Here is a 17563-nt window from a genome sequence, read left to right as displayed (position 1 = left end):
AATATTTAAATTAGATCTTCTAACATTAAAAAAACAAAACTTTCCCCTGAAATTTGGCTCACCTTGCTCTTGGCCTGCATTATCAGCAGCTGGCAAGCTCTGCTGTTCTGTTAGCATCTAAAGCTACTAGACTGGGAATGGGACCAGGGCGGATGGGGAAATTGCTGTGTGTCACAGGTCCTTGTGAGTAGCAAGTATGCAATGCATACTTGTGGAAGCACTCTTAGCTATAGCAGAACTGTGATGATGCAAATTTCATGTAACTCTTTCCATAAGGATATGCTTGCACATTTAGTGTTGCTAAATGTAATTTAATCTGAATACCTTTTGTGTAGGAGACAAATCTGTAAATAAAAATATAGCTTAGACAGTGTTTTTTGAGCACTTCTGATTGATGACATTTCCCTTTTTATTAAGGTTAAATGGGTAAAAAAGACGAGAGAACTTTCCTTGGTGGAGAAGATATCTTGTTTCGATACTGCAGGTGAAAGAGTGTGACAAAAGAAAGGAAGGCCCCATGCTGTATTCTTCAGGAGTAATTATTGCATTAAAAAATCACACCGTAGCTGTGTTATTTAATTGTAAAGTTTGGCCCACTCATTCACATAATTATAGCATTCAACAGTAATACGTAATTAAATTGCTTTTTAAATGCCACCTGACAGTTGAGCAGCTTTGTAAGGAGGAGCAGAGCAAAATTTGTTAAACATGTAAAATCTTCCATCTGACTGAATAGTAGTGAATGCATTTTAGTGTAAGTATATTAAAATGTACCTGAGATTTGTTTTCAATCAGGCATGGTGAGGCCAGCCCATCAGGAGATGACTGCCATGAAAGACGAAGCTTTGACTCCCAGTTCTGTAGGAACAGGAGGCCTGCTCCACCACACTGGGTCTGGTGGGGAAGCACCCAGATTGGTCAGGAGGCAGGCAAATTAAGAGGAAAGCATGGGCATAAACCTGGGTTTCCCTGGTGGCTCAGATGGTAAAGAATCAAGACCTGGGTTTGATCCCTGGGTTGGGAAGATCCCCTGCAAATGGGAATGGCTACCCACTCCAGTGTTCCTACCTGGAGAATCCCATGGACAGAAGAGCCTGGAGGGCTACGGTCCATGGGGTTGCAAAGACTTGGCCATGACTGGGTGACTAACACTTTCACTTTTCATGGGCAAAACCTATGGTGTGATTTTCATGAGGCAGGGGGAGCAGATTGACCAGGTTTGGTGCTGGCTAATTTGAATAATTTTAGTGGACTCTGGACTGTAGGGGCTGCACTTGTTGTCTTGATGTCTGGCCCTGGGATGATTAGGGGTGAGGAATATTGCCTTCTGGAATGTAAAATCCAGATAGAGGAAGTGGTTCAGGTTTGGGCTTGTTACCCAATTACCTAATTACCAAAGGTGTGCTTCCAGACTGAGGTGTTTACATTTTTAGAAGTTGGCTAGTCCTAGAAACAGCATTTCTTTAAGGTCTAATAAAGCCCCCAGATGTCAAACAATCATAAAATACAGAAATTAAAAACATGATTAATACAGTAGGATTCAGAATATCTCCAGGAAGGTTTCAGGAAGTGTCTTATCCAGTGCCACTGATAAATGCTGCAGATATGCCTACAGACTTGACTTGCATGTGCTTCAGATTGAGATGTGATCACATTAAGGAACCATAGCATTTTGAGCAGAGAAGGCAGTGGCAACCCACTCCAGTACTCTTGCCTGGAAAATCCCATGGACAGAGAAGCCTGGTAGGCTGCAGTCCATGGGGTTAAGAGTCGGACACGACTGAGCGACTTCACTTTCACTTTTCACTTTCCTGCATTGGAGAAGGAAATGGCAACTCACTCCAGTGTTCTTGCCTGGAGAATCCCAGGGACTAGGGAGCCTGGTGGGGTGCTGTCTATGGGGTCACACAGAATCAGACACGACTGAAGCGACTTAGCAGCAGCAGCAGCAGCAGCAGCATTTTGAGGGGCACTGTGTGTCATTTTCATGACAATGCAATCATGGTGACAATTTCCCTTTGATAGTTTAAGTCAGAGGGTGTGATGGCTACTGTTATGTATCAACTTGACTGGGCCATAGGGTGCCCAGATATTTGGTTAAACATTATTCTGGATGTGTCTATGAGAGTGTTTCTGGAGGAATCAGTAGACAGGGTAAAGAAGGTTGCCCTACCCAATGTGGGTGGTGTCATACAATTAGCTGGAGGTCTGAATAGAACAAAAATGCTAACACTCCCATGAGTAACAGAGATCTCAGAAGAATCCTGAATCACCAAGGATCCAGACATTTATTGTGACTTATTTTCTCATTCAATATTATCTAATTTTGTATCTGTAAATTTGGTCCCCAAGTTGTATAGACGTCCCTGCCCAAAAAACTTGGATCTGCCTATAAGGCTGCGCTTCTGGGGCATGACATGTGAGGGCCAAGCAAAGAGGTCGTCCAGAGATTTAGAGCTGGAGAAGGTCCAGACTGGGAGCTTACCACCTCTGAATTGCTGGCTCCTTCTAATGCCTGCATTGCTGCTCCTAAGGGCATTCAGGAAAAGTTACTTTACACAGAAAGAACTCATTGTGGCTCTGGTCTCGCTGCAGATTCACGTGACTTTCGGGAGATCACCTTGGGTCTCTGAGCCTCAGTTTTCCCATCTGTAAACTGGTATCAATACCTCCGGTGTAGGCTCACGTATGGGCCTTGTGAATTGTAAAGTTCTGGGCACATGGGAAGGAAGTATGATTATAATTGTGTTGCTACTTGTATTTCCATTATCTTGCTATTACTTGAAATATTCATAGATGTAGCATTTCAGTGACTAAAGAGCAAAGCTAATGTCCATCCTGACACACAGTTTTTTGCTGTTTAATTTGTTCTAATTTTTTATTGTGGAAACTTTCCAGAATATACCAAAAAACCACAGATTACCACAAGGAATGCCCATATAAATCCATAAATTGGCTTCAAATTATCAACTCTGAAATAATGCCATTTGTAGCAACATGGATGGGCCTAGAGATTATTATATTAAGTGAAGTAAGTCAGACAGAGACAAATATCATATGATATCACTTATATGTAAAATCTGAAAAAAATGGTACAAATGAATTTATTTAAAAAACAGAAATAGACTCACATAGAAAACAAATTTATGGTTACCAAAGGGGAAAGGAGAAGCAGGGATAAATTTGAAATTTGGGATTAGCAGATACAGACTACTGTATATAAAACAGATAAACAACAAGGACCTACTATTGTACAGCACAGGGAACTATATTCAATATCTTACAGTAACCTATAAAGGAAAATAATCTGAAAAAGTATATATACATACATACACACATACATATATAGCTGAATCACTTTGCTATATATTTGAAATGTAAATCAACTATACTTCAATAAAAAATTAAAATTTAAAAAATATTATCAACTCATGGCCAATCTTGTGTCATCTACACTCCTACCTACTTGCCATTTGTAATATTTGCAAGCAAATCTAAATGATTTCAACTGTAAGACTATCAGTATGTATTTTTAAATTTTAAGAGCCCTTAAAATTATATTAATATCAATACTATTATTCTACCTGGCTCATTCCACCCAAAACTTAAATTTTTTCTTCCAATTTGCTTAGTAAGCTAAAATTTAATATATTCCCTCCCATATCACTCCATGGGGTATAATCTATATTATATCTGAATGTAAATAAAATTCAGCTGGTAGGCATTTTCCTTGAGTTATCTCTTAAGTCTAATGCTGTGAGACTCCTCAACGGAGGAGTCAGTTTGAATTAAACTCTCCTCTTCAATTAGTCATGTGACCTTAAGCAGGTACTCCACTTTACACTAAACTTCAATTTTCTTTTCTGTAAAATGGGGATACTAACACTCTCTTTACAAAGTTATTGTAAGGAGTCTGTCTCTGAGATACCATCAGAGCAGATCAGATCAGATCAGATCAGTCGCTCAGTCGTGTCCAACTCTTTGTGACCCCCATGAATCGCAGCACTCCGGGCCTCCCTGTCCATCACCAACTCCCGGAGTTCACTCAAACTCACGTCCATTGAGTCAGTGATGCCATCCAGCCATCTCATCCTCTGTCATCCCCTTCTCCTCCTGCCCTCAATCCCTCCCAACATCAGAGATACCATAAGTACAACTAAAACTCTCAACAAATGTTAGCTGTTATGTTATGACAGTCTCTCCATACTTTTTTTTTTTTAATTGAATTCTGTCTTCTGGAAGTAATTTGGTGGAGAGATGTAAATAACTGATGATAGCCTTAGATAAAAGGTCCAGAAAGCCCAAGGGGGAGGAGCTAATGAAGGAGGCGGAGCCTTCCAGACATTTTGCCACCTGGGCACTAGGTGTAAGCCCAACCCATGCTGTGTGTAGATGAGGTTCACTTGTGTCTCAGAGACTGGGACCCACAGAGATCCAGAACTTCAGGACTTCACAGCTCTGTGTAAAGCTTGATAGGGAAGCTGGAGGCCCAGAGTGCAGGTAGGAGAAATGGGGTAGGTGGTGAATGCTGGAGGCTGCCTGTTGTCTGTTTTTCCTCTTTGGTTTTGAAAGTTTATATGAAGGTGATATGTTAAAAAGATGGCCTTGTGGTTATTGAAACCCCAAGCAAAGAGGGCCCAGCCTATTGTGGGCTTGAGATAAAATACTAGTGACCCATACAAAGACCCCTCAGTTTCCTCAAGAGCAAAAATAACTGAAAGATTGACTGTAAGTCCTGTTGGCCTCTTGGATCTTTTGTTAAGATGCTCTGAATAATCCTTGTTTAGAGGCCAGCTCTGTTTGAACTCAGCCAAGTGTCCTAGCTGACACCCAGTGAGTGGCATGTCACATGGCCCAGGATTAGGGAACTCTCGACACTGGCAATCTGCACTGATTTTCCCAGAAGGGCTGGCTGTGGAAAGGTGTGGAGTTCCAAAGACTTGTCTGGACCAGGACCCCAGATCAGCAGCCAGAAATGTAAGTAGGAGGTGCCTAGCAGGCCGTCTTATCTTTCAGTTAGCAGGGGTTTTACTTCTTCAGTCAGACTACAGATATATCAGAGCATTTATTTTGATTCTTTGAAGGAAGCACTCAGTTGATTTAGGATTAATTGAGGAATTTTTATCTAACTTAAAAGTATGACATTATTTAATTAGAACATGTATTTGATAAATGAAATACATTAAATAAATGTGGCACTTGTTAAAAGAAAGTTAACTTTGCCTTACTGATTCTTTTAAAAAGAGTGTGTGTTTCACTTTGTAAGAGTGTAGAGAAAAAGCAGCTATGTTTCCTGCATTGTTGGTAATTCTGATTTCTTAACTTCAGGTACGTGTGTTTCAGACTACCTTTTAGGGAGACTCAGAGACTTAGATTTATGCTCCTTAGTTATTTTGTTGACAGATTTTTTATTTCTTTGCTGTTGACTTCAGGGTCAAGTTTGGCCTTTTTTTTCTGTTTTTTTTTTTTTTTCATTCTGGTTCAGATTATGTGACTTTCTTCCTTCAATTGTCTGTTTTTTTAATTGTTTCTCCAGTCTTGGTTTAGGTCAATGTTCCAACATTCCAAAGTGGGATCTAAATTATGATTTTGCATTATTGTTCTGGTTTCTTTCTGGTCTTTGACTTTGTATCATGCCCTACCTTCACTACCAATAACATTAGATTATGGTTCTGGTTTTTCTGATCTGAAAGTTAGGATGACATTATATTGTTAGAATGAGTGTGTTACTGAGATTTTCAAGTGTTTTGAAACTTGGAACATTTCCTCTAACATGGTATTTGTGTTTGTGAAATTTTTGTTTATGGTTGAAATTTGACTGCAAAGGCCGGGACATTCTGCTTGATGATGATTATTAATGAAGTTGATAGAATTAGTGCAGAGGACTTTGTGTTTATTAATACAGAATCCAGAAATAAGCTGTGGGGAACTGATGAAATAAAATAGAACTTGCCTTCTTGGCTGAATAAGGGAGGTATTTGCATAAACTTTTCCTCTTTCAAGAGGAGAACCATGGGGTACTAGGCTGGAAGGCAATTAGGAGGTTGAAGGGCCTCAGATTGCATGGCTTGAAATCGGAAACTTAGCCAGGCCTCCTTTTAGGTCATTATTTTGTAACTCCATGGAGTTAAGGTTCTGTGTCAGGGGAATTGCCTGGCAGTCTAGTGATAAAGACTCTGCACTTCCACTGCTGAGGGCCTGGTTCAGTCCTGACTGGGGGACTAAGACCCCACAAGGCATGTGGCCAAAAAACCCCCCAAAAAGATGTTGTGTAGGGACCATGAAAAAGTGGTTTTCCTAAAAGTCAAGTGAGGAGATTTGCTGTCATATAGAAAGGCAGAATATGAGGACTGTCTATTCACCATAAAGTATCTTCTTCCCAACCAGAGAGTAACATTCTACTTGGTGATTTCCCCCACTCCTCAATCATTCAGTTCGGTTCAGTCGCTTAGTCTTGTCCGACTCTTTGCGACCCCATGGACTGCAGCACGCCAGGCCTCCCTGTCCATCACCAACTCCCGGAGTCCACTCAAACCCTTGTCCATCGAGTCGGTGATGCCATCCAACCATCTCATCCTCTGTTTTCCCCTTCTCCTCCTGCCTTCAATCTTTCCCAGTGTCAAGGTCTTTTCCAATGAGTCAGCTCTTCGCATGAGGTGGCCAAAGTATTGGAGTTTCAGCTTCAACATCAGTCCTTCCAATGAACACCCAGGACTGATCTCCTTTAGGATGGACTGGTTGCATCTCCTTGCAGTCCAAGGGACTCTCAAGAGTCTTCTCCAACACCACAGTTCAAAAGCATCAATTCTTCTGCACTCAGCTTTCTTTATAGTCCAACTCTCACATCCATACATGACTACTGGAAAAACCATAGCCTTGACTAGACGGACCTTTGTTGGCAAAGTAATGTCTCTGCTTTTTAATATGCTATCTAGGTTGGTCATAACTTTCCTTCCAAGGAGTAAGCATCTTTTAATTTCATGGCTGCAGTCACCATCTGCAGTGATTTTGGAGCCCAGAAAAATAAAGTCAGCCACTGTTTCCATTGTTTCCCCATCTATTTGCCATGAAGTGATGGGACCAGATGCCATGATCTTCGTTTTCTGAATGTTGAGCTTTAAGCCAACGTTTTCACTCTCCTCTTTCACTTTCATCAAGAGGCTCTTTAGTTCTTCTTCACTTTCTGCCATAAGGGTGATGTCATCTGCATATCTGAGGTTATTGATATTTCTCCCGGCAATCTTGATTCCAGCTTGTGCTTCTTCCAGCCCAGCGTTTCTCATGATGTACTACTCTGCGTATAAGTTAAATAAGCAGGGTGACAATATACAGCCTTGACGTACTCCTTTTCCTATCTGGAACCAGTCTGTTGTTCCATTCCAGTTCTAACTGTTGCTTCCTGACCTGCATACAGATTTCTTAGGAGGCAAATCAGGTGGTCTGGTATTCCTATCTCTTTCAGAATTTTCCACAGTTTATTGTGATCCACACAGTCAAAGGCTTTGGCATAGTCAATAAAGCAGAAATAGATGTGTTTCTGGAACTCTCTTGGTTTTTCAATGATCCAGTGGATGTTGGCAATTTGATCTCTGGTTCCTCTGCCTTTTCTAAAACCAGCTTGAACATCTGGAAGTTCATGCTTCATGTATTGCTGAAACCTGGCTTGGAGAATTTTAAGCATTACTTTACTAGCGTGTGAGATGAGAACAATTGTACAGTAGTTTGAACATTCTTTGGCATTGCCTTTCTTTGGGATTGGAATGAAAACTGACATTTTCCAGTCCTGTGGCCACTGCTGAGTTTTCCAAATTTGCTGGCATATTGAGTGCAGCACTTCCACAGCATCATCTTTCAGGATTTGAAATAGCTCAACTGGAATTCCATCACCTCCACTAGCTTTGTTTGTAGTGATGCTTCCTAAGGCCACATGATTTCACCTTCCAGGATATCTGGCTCTAGGTGAGTGATCACACCATAGTAATTATCTGGGTCATGAAGATCTTTTTTGTACAGTTCTTCTGTGTATTCTTGCCACCTCTTCTTAATATCTTCTGCTTCTGTTAGGTCCCTACCATTAGGAAACAAAAAAACAAAGAAAACTCAAACAAACAAAACCAAATTGACTGATTTTTAAAATTTAAAACTCATTGAAGAAAATGTGAGAAAAGCACATGAAAAGAAGAGGGAAAAAATCAGTTATAGCTATATCAAAACATTGCTACTATTTTAGGTATCAATACCGTGAAAAAAATGGTTTCCCTTTTGTGGAAAGTATGGAAAATATCTGGATTTTTTCATTTAAGATTTTCATGTTAGCACTGTTTGTTGTTGATAGAGATAGTAGGTATAGTGGTTTAAAGCAGACACCCTGGCACTAAAGTGCCCAGGTTCAAATCATAATCCACATGTGAGCTCTGCCTCAATTTTATCACCTGTAAAATGGTGATAATGATAGTCAGCTCACAGGTTAAATGTTTGTGTAAAGGACTGAGAACATGTTTGTTATTGTCATCAAAATAGTTTATTATTGTAATATTAATGTATGCATATAGTAGAGAATTTATAAGATACAGAAAAGCAGAAGAAATAAAAATCACCCATTATTCTAAAACCCAGAGAAAACCACCAGTGTTAACATCTTATTTTTTTTAAATGCATTTTCTCTTACATAGTTAAACTTGTATTTCCAATTAATATTCTGATCACAACATAAGTATTTTATATGCTCTTTGTAAACATAATTTGAAAAAACTACATATAGACCATCTTGTGTAACAATATTTTATGTAACCTTTCCTCAAAGTTTGACAAGTGGATGGCTATCTCTGTTCCCCCTACCCATTTTAAATAGAAGCAATCATAAATTAGCCTTGGTTAGAACAGTCTGGAACCTGAGCCTTCCCTGGCCAGTCTAGAGCCTGCAGTTGTTTTTTCTGTAACCAGGATGAAATCAGATCCAATCCACAGGCCAGTTAACTCAGATTTGACTGTTTTATGAATGAATATGTGAGATCTATCTTTGTAGAGTCTTGTCTTCTTAAGTATTAGAGGTTATTTCTTTAGACCTGAGTCCCAGAAATGGAAGAGCAGAGTCAAAGGATGAGAAATGTTTTTGGTAAGAGTCATACTGACTTAAATTTGTGGCAACCATGAATGAGCCTTCCTCAGTTTCTGTAACCCCGTGTACCCTCCCCCAGATCTGGGTTGCCTGTCAGATCTGAAATACTGAGGAAATTGTCACAGGTGCCAAAACACTGGAACAGAGTTAATCCTAATTAAGATCATCACTGGCTCCTCCTCCTCACTCCTCCAGGGCCCTTCCTTCTTCCTTTCTTAGCCTTTCCCCCTCCCAGCTTTCTCTAATTCCCTTGTGTAGCCTTCCTCTTCTCCACTGGTGGGAAGTCATATAATTAAATTGTTCCCATTTAGAAGTTAGTGATCTTAGCAGCTAGAAGTGTAATTCCCCAGCTGGGTACTTGCTGGGTACCCCCAGCTGGGTACTTTTTATAAAGGGTTCGTGGAACATGGGAACCCACAGGATGGCGCTAGATGGTGAAATTTAGGGCTCTGTAATACACAAGGTGGGGGGTATTTTGGCCGGGGCCCCTCAACTTACATGATAGATCACATCCAAGATATAAAGCCTATCTGGGGATGGGATGAAGTCAAGGCCAGTTTCTGAGTAGCCTTCATTTCCTCACTGCCAAAGCACCAACTGCTGGAGCAGAAAGGTGAAGTACATCTCTTAGAAAACCTATCAAGGGGAGATTTTTACTGAATTGGATATAATAAAAGACTTGTCAGAAGGATATGCAGATTCTTTACACAAAATATAGCTTTATGATACTAGGGAAGGGCTCCTTTTATGGCTTTTTAATCATGTGGTTGACATTTCCAAAGGTGTGGAGGGCCTTTGCTCATGTATAGCCAGTGATCTGATTAAATTGCATGTCTCTGGCTCAGCAGATCCAGGTACTTCTGAGTGGGACCGAGGCTCTGATTTCTGTGACCTGAACCCTGAGCTGTAGAAGGTGGGTTTCTTGCTGAACTCTCTGTTTTCAGCAAGGTCTCAGGTGGCAAGGAATTGTAGACTCATACATCTCTGATGGACCAAAAAGCCAAAGAAAGAGTTGAAGAATGTGCCAGAGAGAAGAGGGTGACAGTGGGTTACCTTAGATGATGCCCTCGTTTTAGGGATGGACAAGGATGGGGACAGGCACGTTATGAGAGAGAACTTAAAAGGTGAGGTTTACCTGGTTCAAACAAAGCCTGCGATGTCCTGAAGGAAGGAGGAGAGGGAGAAATGGAAAGCTTAGCTGGTGGAGCATTCTCAAGAAGCTCTTGATCATGGCCAGGTGGGAGGGTGGCCTTGAAATGGTGGGAACCAGCTGGAGCCGGCCAGATGCCAGTCTCCCCTTCCTCCCTAAAAGAAAATGCTTCAGTCTCATAGTGGCTCTTGCCTTATTCGGAATCTTCTCTGTTCCTTTGTAGCCTGACCCGGCCTGAAGATGACATTGCTGGCCTCTGTGGTGTCCTGCTCCCGTGTCCGGCTCTTCGCCTGCTTCCTCAGGCTGGGCTCTCAGCAGGCCAGCCCCCTGCAGCTGCACACAGGGGCCAGCCTCGCAGCCAAGAGCTACTATGAGGTGCTGGTGCTGGGTGGGGGCAGTGGTGGGATCAGCATGGCCGCCCGCATGAAGAGGAAAGTAGGCGCGGAGAACGTGGCCATCGTTGAGCCCAGCGAGGTAAATCTCCCCCTTATGAGTGTGTGTGTGTGTGTGTGTGTGTGTATGTGTGTGTGTGTGTATGTGTGTTGTGCACAGGCACGTGCGGGTCAGGGGCTGAGGTGGGGATGACTGTCATGCCCTGGGCCTCCATGTTCCCAGGTTCATGCTTCTCTTTCTGGGCATAAAAAGCAGGTCGTCCAAAAGGATTGGGAGAAGGTGGGGGGAGGGAGAGAGCAAGGACAGATCTCTTGGCTTCTTATGATCTCCTCTGTGTTAGTTTCTTAGAAGTGCCATAACAAATGACCATAAACAGTGTGGCTTAAAACAGATACTTTATCCTCTCACAGTTCTGGAGGCTGGAAGTGCAAAACCAAGCTGTTAGCTGGGCCATGGTTCCTCTGAAGGCTGTTCAGGGCAAGGGGAGGCTGTCCCATGCCTCTGTTCTAGCTTCTGTGGTTGTGGACAGTCCTTGGTGTTCCTTGGCTTGTCGTGCATCACTTCAGTCTTCTGTGTGTGCCACTAGTGTCAGCACAAGACCTTTCTACAAGGACATCAGTCATTGGATTAGATTTTAGAGACAATCCAATGGATAAACATTAGAGAGTTGAGGACACTCTAATCTAGTATGTGTGCATGCTAAGTCATTTCAGTCATGTCTGACTCTTTGTGACCCTATGGACTGTAGCTTACCAGACTCCTCTGTCCATGGGTCTTGCCAGGCAAGAATATTGGAGTGGGTTGCTGTGCTCTCCTCCAGGGGATCTTCTGGATCCAGGGATCGAACCTATGTCTCTTACATCTCCTGGCAGGCAGGCTCTTTACCACTAGGGCCCCCTGGGCGTGCCCTAATCCAGTATGACCTCATCTTAAATTGATTACATCTGTAAAGACCCTATTTCCAAATAAGGTCACGATCACAGGTCCCAGGGTTTGGATGTCAGCATATATTTTGAAGAGAGACAGTTCAATTCACATCACCCTCTACCTTCAATCTCATGTCCAGAGGAAAATTGGTGGTCGTTGCACTTTCCTTTCCCTGTTTCAGTCTGGAGAAAAGATGATGAGTTGATGGGTGGGGAGGACTCTGAAAAGGTGTCAGTAAGTCTGAGAAATTTAAGTGTAAGGGATTATAAACAGGTTATGAAACAAAAAGGTAGCAGACACCAAAAGGCAAGTTGGGAAGTGTTTGTAAGGCACTAACATTTTGAGGTTGTCCAGAGCTTCAGAAACCCACTCCAGTACTGTTGCCCAGAAAATGCCATGGACAGAGGAGCCTGGTAGGCTGCAGCAACTTCACTTTCACTTTTCACTTTCATGCATTGGAGAAGGAAATGGCAACCCACTCCAGTATTCTTGCTTGGAGAATCCCAGGGACGGGGCAGCCTGGTGGGCTGCCGTCTATGGGGTTGCACAGAGTCGGACATGACTTAAGTGACTTAGCAGCAGCAGCAGAGCTTCAGAAGAATAGTCAAGATTTTTGATGGTTTGCCTAATATTTCCTAAGGAACCAGACATGCACCAGTGAGGAGTTGTATCTTTGGGAGGTAAAATCAAAATGGACCTGATGCCTGTTTAGTGGAGAGGGTGGGGCAAGAAAGGCACACTTCTTTTCAGCAAGTCTTCCCTGTACCATATGAGGCTGCCCAGGGCTTTGCTGTATTCTCTGATTGGTATGCTGTGATCTGTGGGGAGATGGTAGGGCGCTCTCTGTCAATTTCCCCCCTTTTTAAATAGAAGAGCTAAGTTTAAGTTTCAGCTCTCCCCACCTTTTAAAAAATTATTTTTAAAAATTTTATTTATTTAGTTTTGGCTGCGCTGGGTCTTTGTTGCTGCACACTGGCTTTCTCTAGTTGCGGTGAGTGGGGCTACTCTCTAGTTGCAGTGCAAGGGCTTCTCATGGCCGTGACTTCTCTTATTGCAGAGCGCAGGCTCTAGGGTGCTCAGGCTTCAGTAGTTGTGGCACATGGACTCAGTAGTTACGGCTCATAGGCTTAGTTGCTCCAAGGCATGTGGGATACCAACCTGTGTATCCTATATTGACAGGTGGATTCTTTACCACTGAGCCACCAGGGAAGCCCCAATTTCCTTTTTAAAGTGACTTTAATTCAGGGACAACATTTAAAATGACAGTGGTTTGAGAGCTGTATTAGGTGGCCTCTGGTGGATTGTAGTTATCCCATGGAAGGTCTCCCGTGGGGCTGCTCTTTGCAATGTGACAGGCTCCTCTGAGGCACTGGACACAATTCAAGAGACCAGGATGGAGTCTGCCTTGCTCCGTGAGGATGTGCATGACAGGGCTTCTGAGAGGAGCTGCCAGTGGCTCAGGTATTTGGTACTTTCCTTTCTGTGTCTGGTTTAGGGATTGCTGGAGCTCATGCTTGTTGGCAGTCTAAAAAAATGATCCGAGCTTGTATTTTCATTCCCTTTTCTGTTCAAGATGGACTTCACATCATTGAGCTCTCACAGCTGGTGACCTCTGCCCCCATTTGATCCTATGCGTTATGGCTGTAGGGAGATTGCAAAGCTGGTCCTATGCCCTCTTCACTCTCTGGGGCTGTTGGCAATTCTGTCTGGCCAGTTTGAGGCGTTTTGATAATGTTGAGATCTCTTGGTCCTCCAGTCTGCTCCATGAATACATGGTAATTCTCAGAGGCCATTAAACCAATCTGCCCTTTGACCCTGAGTCTAGGACTTTCACAACTAACTGAGATCAAGAGTGGACCATCTAAAGCAAGAGAACTCCAGAAAATACTGAAAGTTTGGGTATCAGGGGGTACGATCTGATGCCTCCTGGCTTTGGGTGTAAAAACCTCTGAGAAAGGAGAAGAGGGACTCCAAGGACTGACTGGGGATATCTGCTGTCCTCCTCATGGGCTTGGGAAACACAGGGGGAAGTTAATAAAGTTCTGAGCATCCCCAAAGTGGCAGAAAACTTTTCAGACTCACCTCACAAACTTCTGAGTAACCACATTTAGCCTTCTGGACTTAATTTTTCTTTAATGGACTCATAATATGTGTGTGTACATGCTAAGCGCTAAGTCACTTCACTTGAGTCTGACTCTGTGACCCCATGGACTGTAGCCTGCCATGCTCCTCTGTCCATGGGATTCTCCAGGCAAGAACACTGGAGTGGGTTGCCATGCTCTCCTCCAGGTGATCATCCCAACCCAGGGATCGAACCTATATCTCTTATGTCTCCTGCACTGGCAGGCAGGTGCTTTACCACTAGCCCCACCTGGGAAGCCCGTGTATGTATGTATGCTTGTTTATATAGCATGTGGGCTTTCCAGGTGGCTCAGTGGTAAAGAATACACCTGCAAATGCATAAGATGCAGGTTTGATCCCTGGAAGATCCAGTGAAGAAGGAAATGGCAACCCATTCCAGTATTCTTGCCTGAAGAATTGCATGGACAGAGGAGCCTGGCTGGCTACAGTCCACAGGGTTGCAAAGATTTGGATGTGACTTAGTGACTAATGCAACGAATATAGCATGTACATGTTAAACACCAGATCTATTTTATGTTAGTCGTTCAGTCGTGTCCGACTCTTTGTGACACCATGGTCTGTCCATGGAATTCTATAGGTAAGAATACTGAAGTGGGTTGCTATTCCCTTCTGCAGGGGATCTTCCTGACCCAGGGATCTAATCAAGGTCCCCTGCATTGCAGACAGAGTCTTTACCATCTGAGCTATCTTACCTACAAAAGAATTCAGCCAAGATCAGCAAAAAAAATCATAAACTATCTTTAGTGACCACTGTATTATCTATTGCTTAAAGTGAATTTAGGGTAACTGCCCTTCAGAATTTAACATAGTAGGAAACACCAGTGGAGTTGGTGGGGGAAGACTAACCTTTTGGAGACTTCTCTGTGATGCTTCAAGGGTCAGGAGGGAGGAATTGGGAGAGTCTAGCTCATGTACCTTTAGCTATGACTCTTTTGATCAGTCTCACCTTGTAATGAATCTCCAAATACTTTGTTTTTTAGACACATTTCTACCAGCCCATCTGGACCCTGGTGGGTGCTGGTGCCAAACCATTATCCTCATCTGGCCGTCCCACAGCAAATGTGATTCCATCTGGTGTGGAGTGGATCAAAGCTAGGGTGGTTGATCTGAATCCAGACAAGAACTGCATCCACACAGATGATGACAAGAAGGTAACCACTGGAGTCCTTTGGCTTTTGTTAACCTGAGGGTTTAAGTGAATGCACATTGTATCAAAATGGACAGCTTCGTGGTGAGAGGGTGGGGTATCTCTGTGTGTGTGTGTGTGTGTGTGTGTGTGTGTGTGTGTGTGTGTGTGCTGAATACTGTGTGAGATGGGACGGGTGTGGGGAAAGGAGGATGGGATAGATGGAAGGACTGAGTGAAGCTGAATTAATAAATGAACAATGAAGACAAGCACTCGTTGAAAACCAGTTTGCCCTGTTGCTTACTACAGTATCATGTACCTGAATTCTTATTGAACAGACACTATTGCTCTGTGTTAAAATACCAGGTACCTCACTCCTTTTTCCTTTGAAGCAGTGGGCCTCTCCACCTGACAGATGGCCCTGCAGAGGAAGGGGATGTTGGAGAGTATCCGTCTCGGTCACACTAGTGGGTGCTCTGCCGTGTGACTGCGGTTGGTGTGAGGGCTAAGAATTGCTGCTGCTGCAGCTTGAGGGTCACAATTGCTCAGCACCATAGACGTCTCCTCCCATCCCCACCATACTTCAATCCCAACTTTTCAGCAGCTGCAGCCCCTGGGTTTGACTGAGGGGATGAGGGCAGGATGGTGAGAAGACAGGCTCAGAAGCCATCCTGTTCCCTCATCTGCTGCTGAGCCCGGGACAGCCGCCATGCTGTCCCCGGCCTGTCCCAGGGTCTGGTGGCTCTTGGGCCCTCAGGGTGTTATTGGCCTTAATACTCTGATTCATATCCCTCCAAACTGGGCACTCCAGCATTTTCACAGAACTGTAGAATCAGAGTTGGTAGAAATCTTTCAGCTCTAATCTCTTGCTCTAAGCAGGGACCATTTGCTGCAGGCATTCTCAGCCTTTCCTTAGGTCATGGATCTTTCCAAGCAGGACCTTACCCTGCTCTACAGAATGCATATAAGTGCCTAATTTTGCATTAAATTTCAAGGAGTACAGAGATTTTTTGTAGCCTTTCCCTGAACCCTGATCAAGATTATCTGCCTAGCTTCTGTTCGTCCTTTCTTCCTTCCTCCCTCAGTATTTATTTATATTAAGCATTATTATAACCTGTGTATACAGTTTTAAGGATATACAAGTGAACCAAAACAGACAAATATCTTTATTGTTCAGGATTTTGTATTCTAGTGGAGGAAGACATACAATAAACAATAATCGTAATAAGTAAGTTATATAGTGTGTTAGAAGGTGATGAATGTTAATTAAAAAATAGAGCTGAGTTACTTGGACTTGGGCACAGGGGTCATGGGGTTGAATTTAAAGTGGGTTAGAGAAGGAAATGGCAACCCACTCCAGTACTCTTGCCTGGTAGAGGACGGAGGAGCCTGGTAGGCTATGGGGTTGTGAAGAGTCGGACACAACTCAGCGACTTCACTTTCACTTTTCACTTTCATGCATTGGAGAAAGAAATGGCAACCCACTCCAGTGTTCTTGCCTGGAGAATCCAGGGACAGAGGAGCCTGGTGGGCTGCCGTCTATGGGGTCGCACTGAGTCGGACACGACTGAAGCGACTTAGCAGCAGCAGCAGCAGCAGTATTTACGTGTCCCACTTCTCTGAAAGTTAGCACTCTTCTTTCATTTTTTTAGGCAGACAGGTTATATGAAAGTTCTTCCTTTAATGAGTCAGAACCCACCTTCCTGTAACGTCTTTTCTGTTTTGTTTTTGGCCTCTAAGGTGTTAGTGGCCATAGTACTTTTCTTATTCCTTATTCTTCCTGTAGTGTGGGAGAGAAGGTCTTCTTTCTTTTCAGTGGAGAAACCCTCCAGCTATTTGAAAGTTGCTCTCAGATTCTGTGTCTGTCTTCTTCTCAGGTAGACTTTTCCTCCTGTCCCCACTTTCCTCAGATCTCATGGGCTCCAATCCCCTTCCTACCCTCTTTATCCTGCATTGGACATCATCTGGCTTGTTAGTACTCTGAGATCCATGGCCCCAGTAGGTGTCTGGGAGAGTAACCAATGCTACAGAACAGCCCAGAATAGTGTGGGACCATTCTCTTCAACAGCTGGCTAGAGCCCAAGCTAGCGTTTGCCAGTGACATTTCTCAGTGTTGATTCATGCTGGCCTAGAGACCATGGGCCTTTTATTCACATGATCTACTGTCGAGTCAGGCATCCCCCATCCTAAAATATAGACATATTTATATATATGTGTGTATATATAAATATGCAAATATATAAACATACATATTTATATGCATGTATATAAATATACAAACATACAAATATATATGTATATATAAATATAAATATATTTGTATATGTATATACAAATAAATATACATTTATTTACATTAAATTAAAAAATTTCTATATTCTTTATATATTGTTTTTCCCATGTTGATAAACTTCCTTATTTTCCCCAACATCTCCAGGAGAACAGACTGAATTAAACACAAGACTGTTTTCAGTTCACAAGATTGAGCTTTGGGGCTGCTTTTTCTCACCAGTCTGCTGCCAGTTCAAGGGACCAGCAGACCTGTATGTTTGAAGACACATCACCTCTTTGGTACAGCAGTGCCTGCCTCCTAGTCAGACCCCTCTGCACTGCAAGAGTAGCTCAGTACCTCTGTGATTGGCTTTGTTTGTATCTTAAGGAACATAAACTTGTCTCACCTCTTGAGAATGAGAGGTACTGGGAGGCG

At 43.0% G+C, this 17563-nt stretch overlaps 1 protein-coding gene across 1 annotated transcript in view; it reads left to right on the top strand.

Moving 5' to 3' along the window:
- Window positions 1-17563, top strand: part of SQOR (sulfide quinone oxidoreductase) — a 53881-nt gene that overhangs the window by 11574 nt on the left and 24744 nt on the right. Inside the window, exons 2-3 of the mRNA XM_019968896.2 lie at window positions 10492-10742; window positions 14711-14881. Of these exons, the coding sequence (XP_019824455.1) occupies window positions 10509-10742; window positions 14711-14881 (405 nt within the window). The 5' untranslated portion in view covers window positions 10492-10508. The remainder of the gene's footprint in view (window positions 1-10491; window positions 10743-14710; window positions 14882-17563) is intronic.

Source organism: Bos indicus, chromosome 10, assembly GCF_029378745.1.
Source record: "Bos indicus isolate NIAB-ARS_2022 breed Sahiwal x Tharparkar chromosome 10, NIAB-ARS_B.indTharparkar_mat_pri_1.0, whole genome shotgun sequence".
Taxonomy (NCBI): domain Eukaryota; kingdom Metazoa; phylum Chordata; class Mammalia; order Artiodactyla; family Bovidae; genus Bos; species Bos indicus.
Note: the sequence above shows the minus strand (reverse complement) of the source record. Positions and strands in the feature narration are given on the sequence as shown.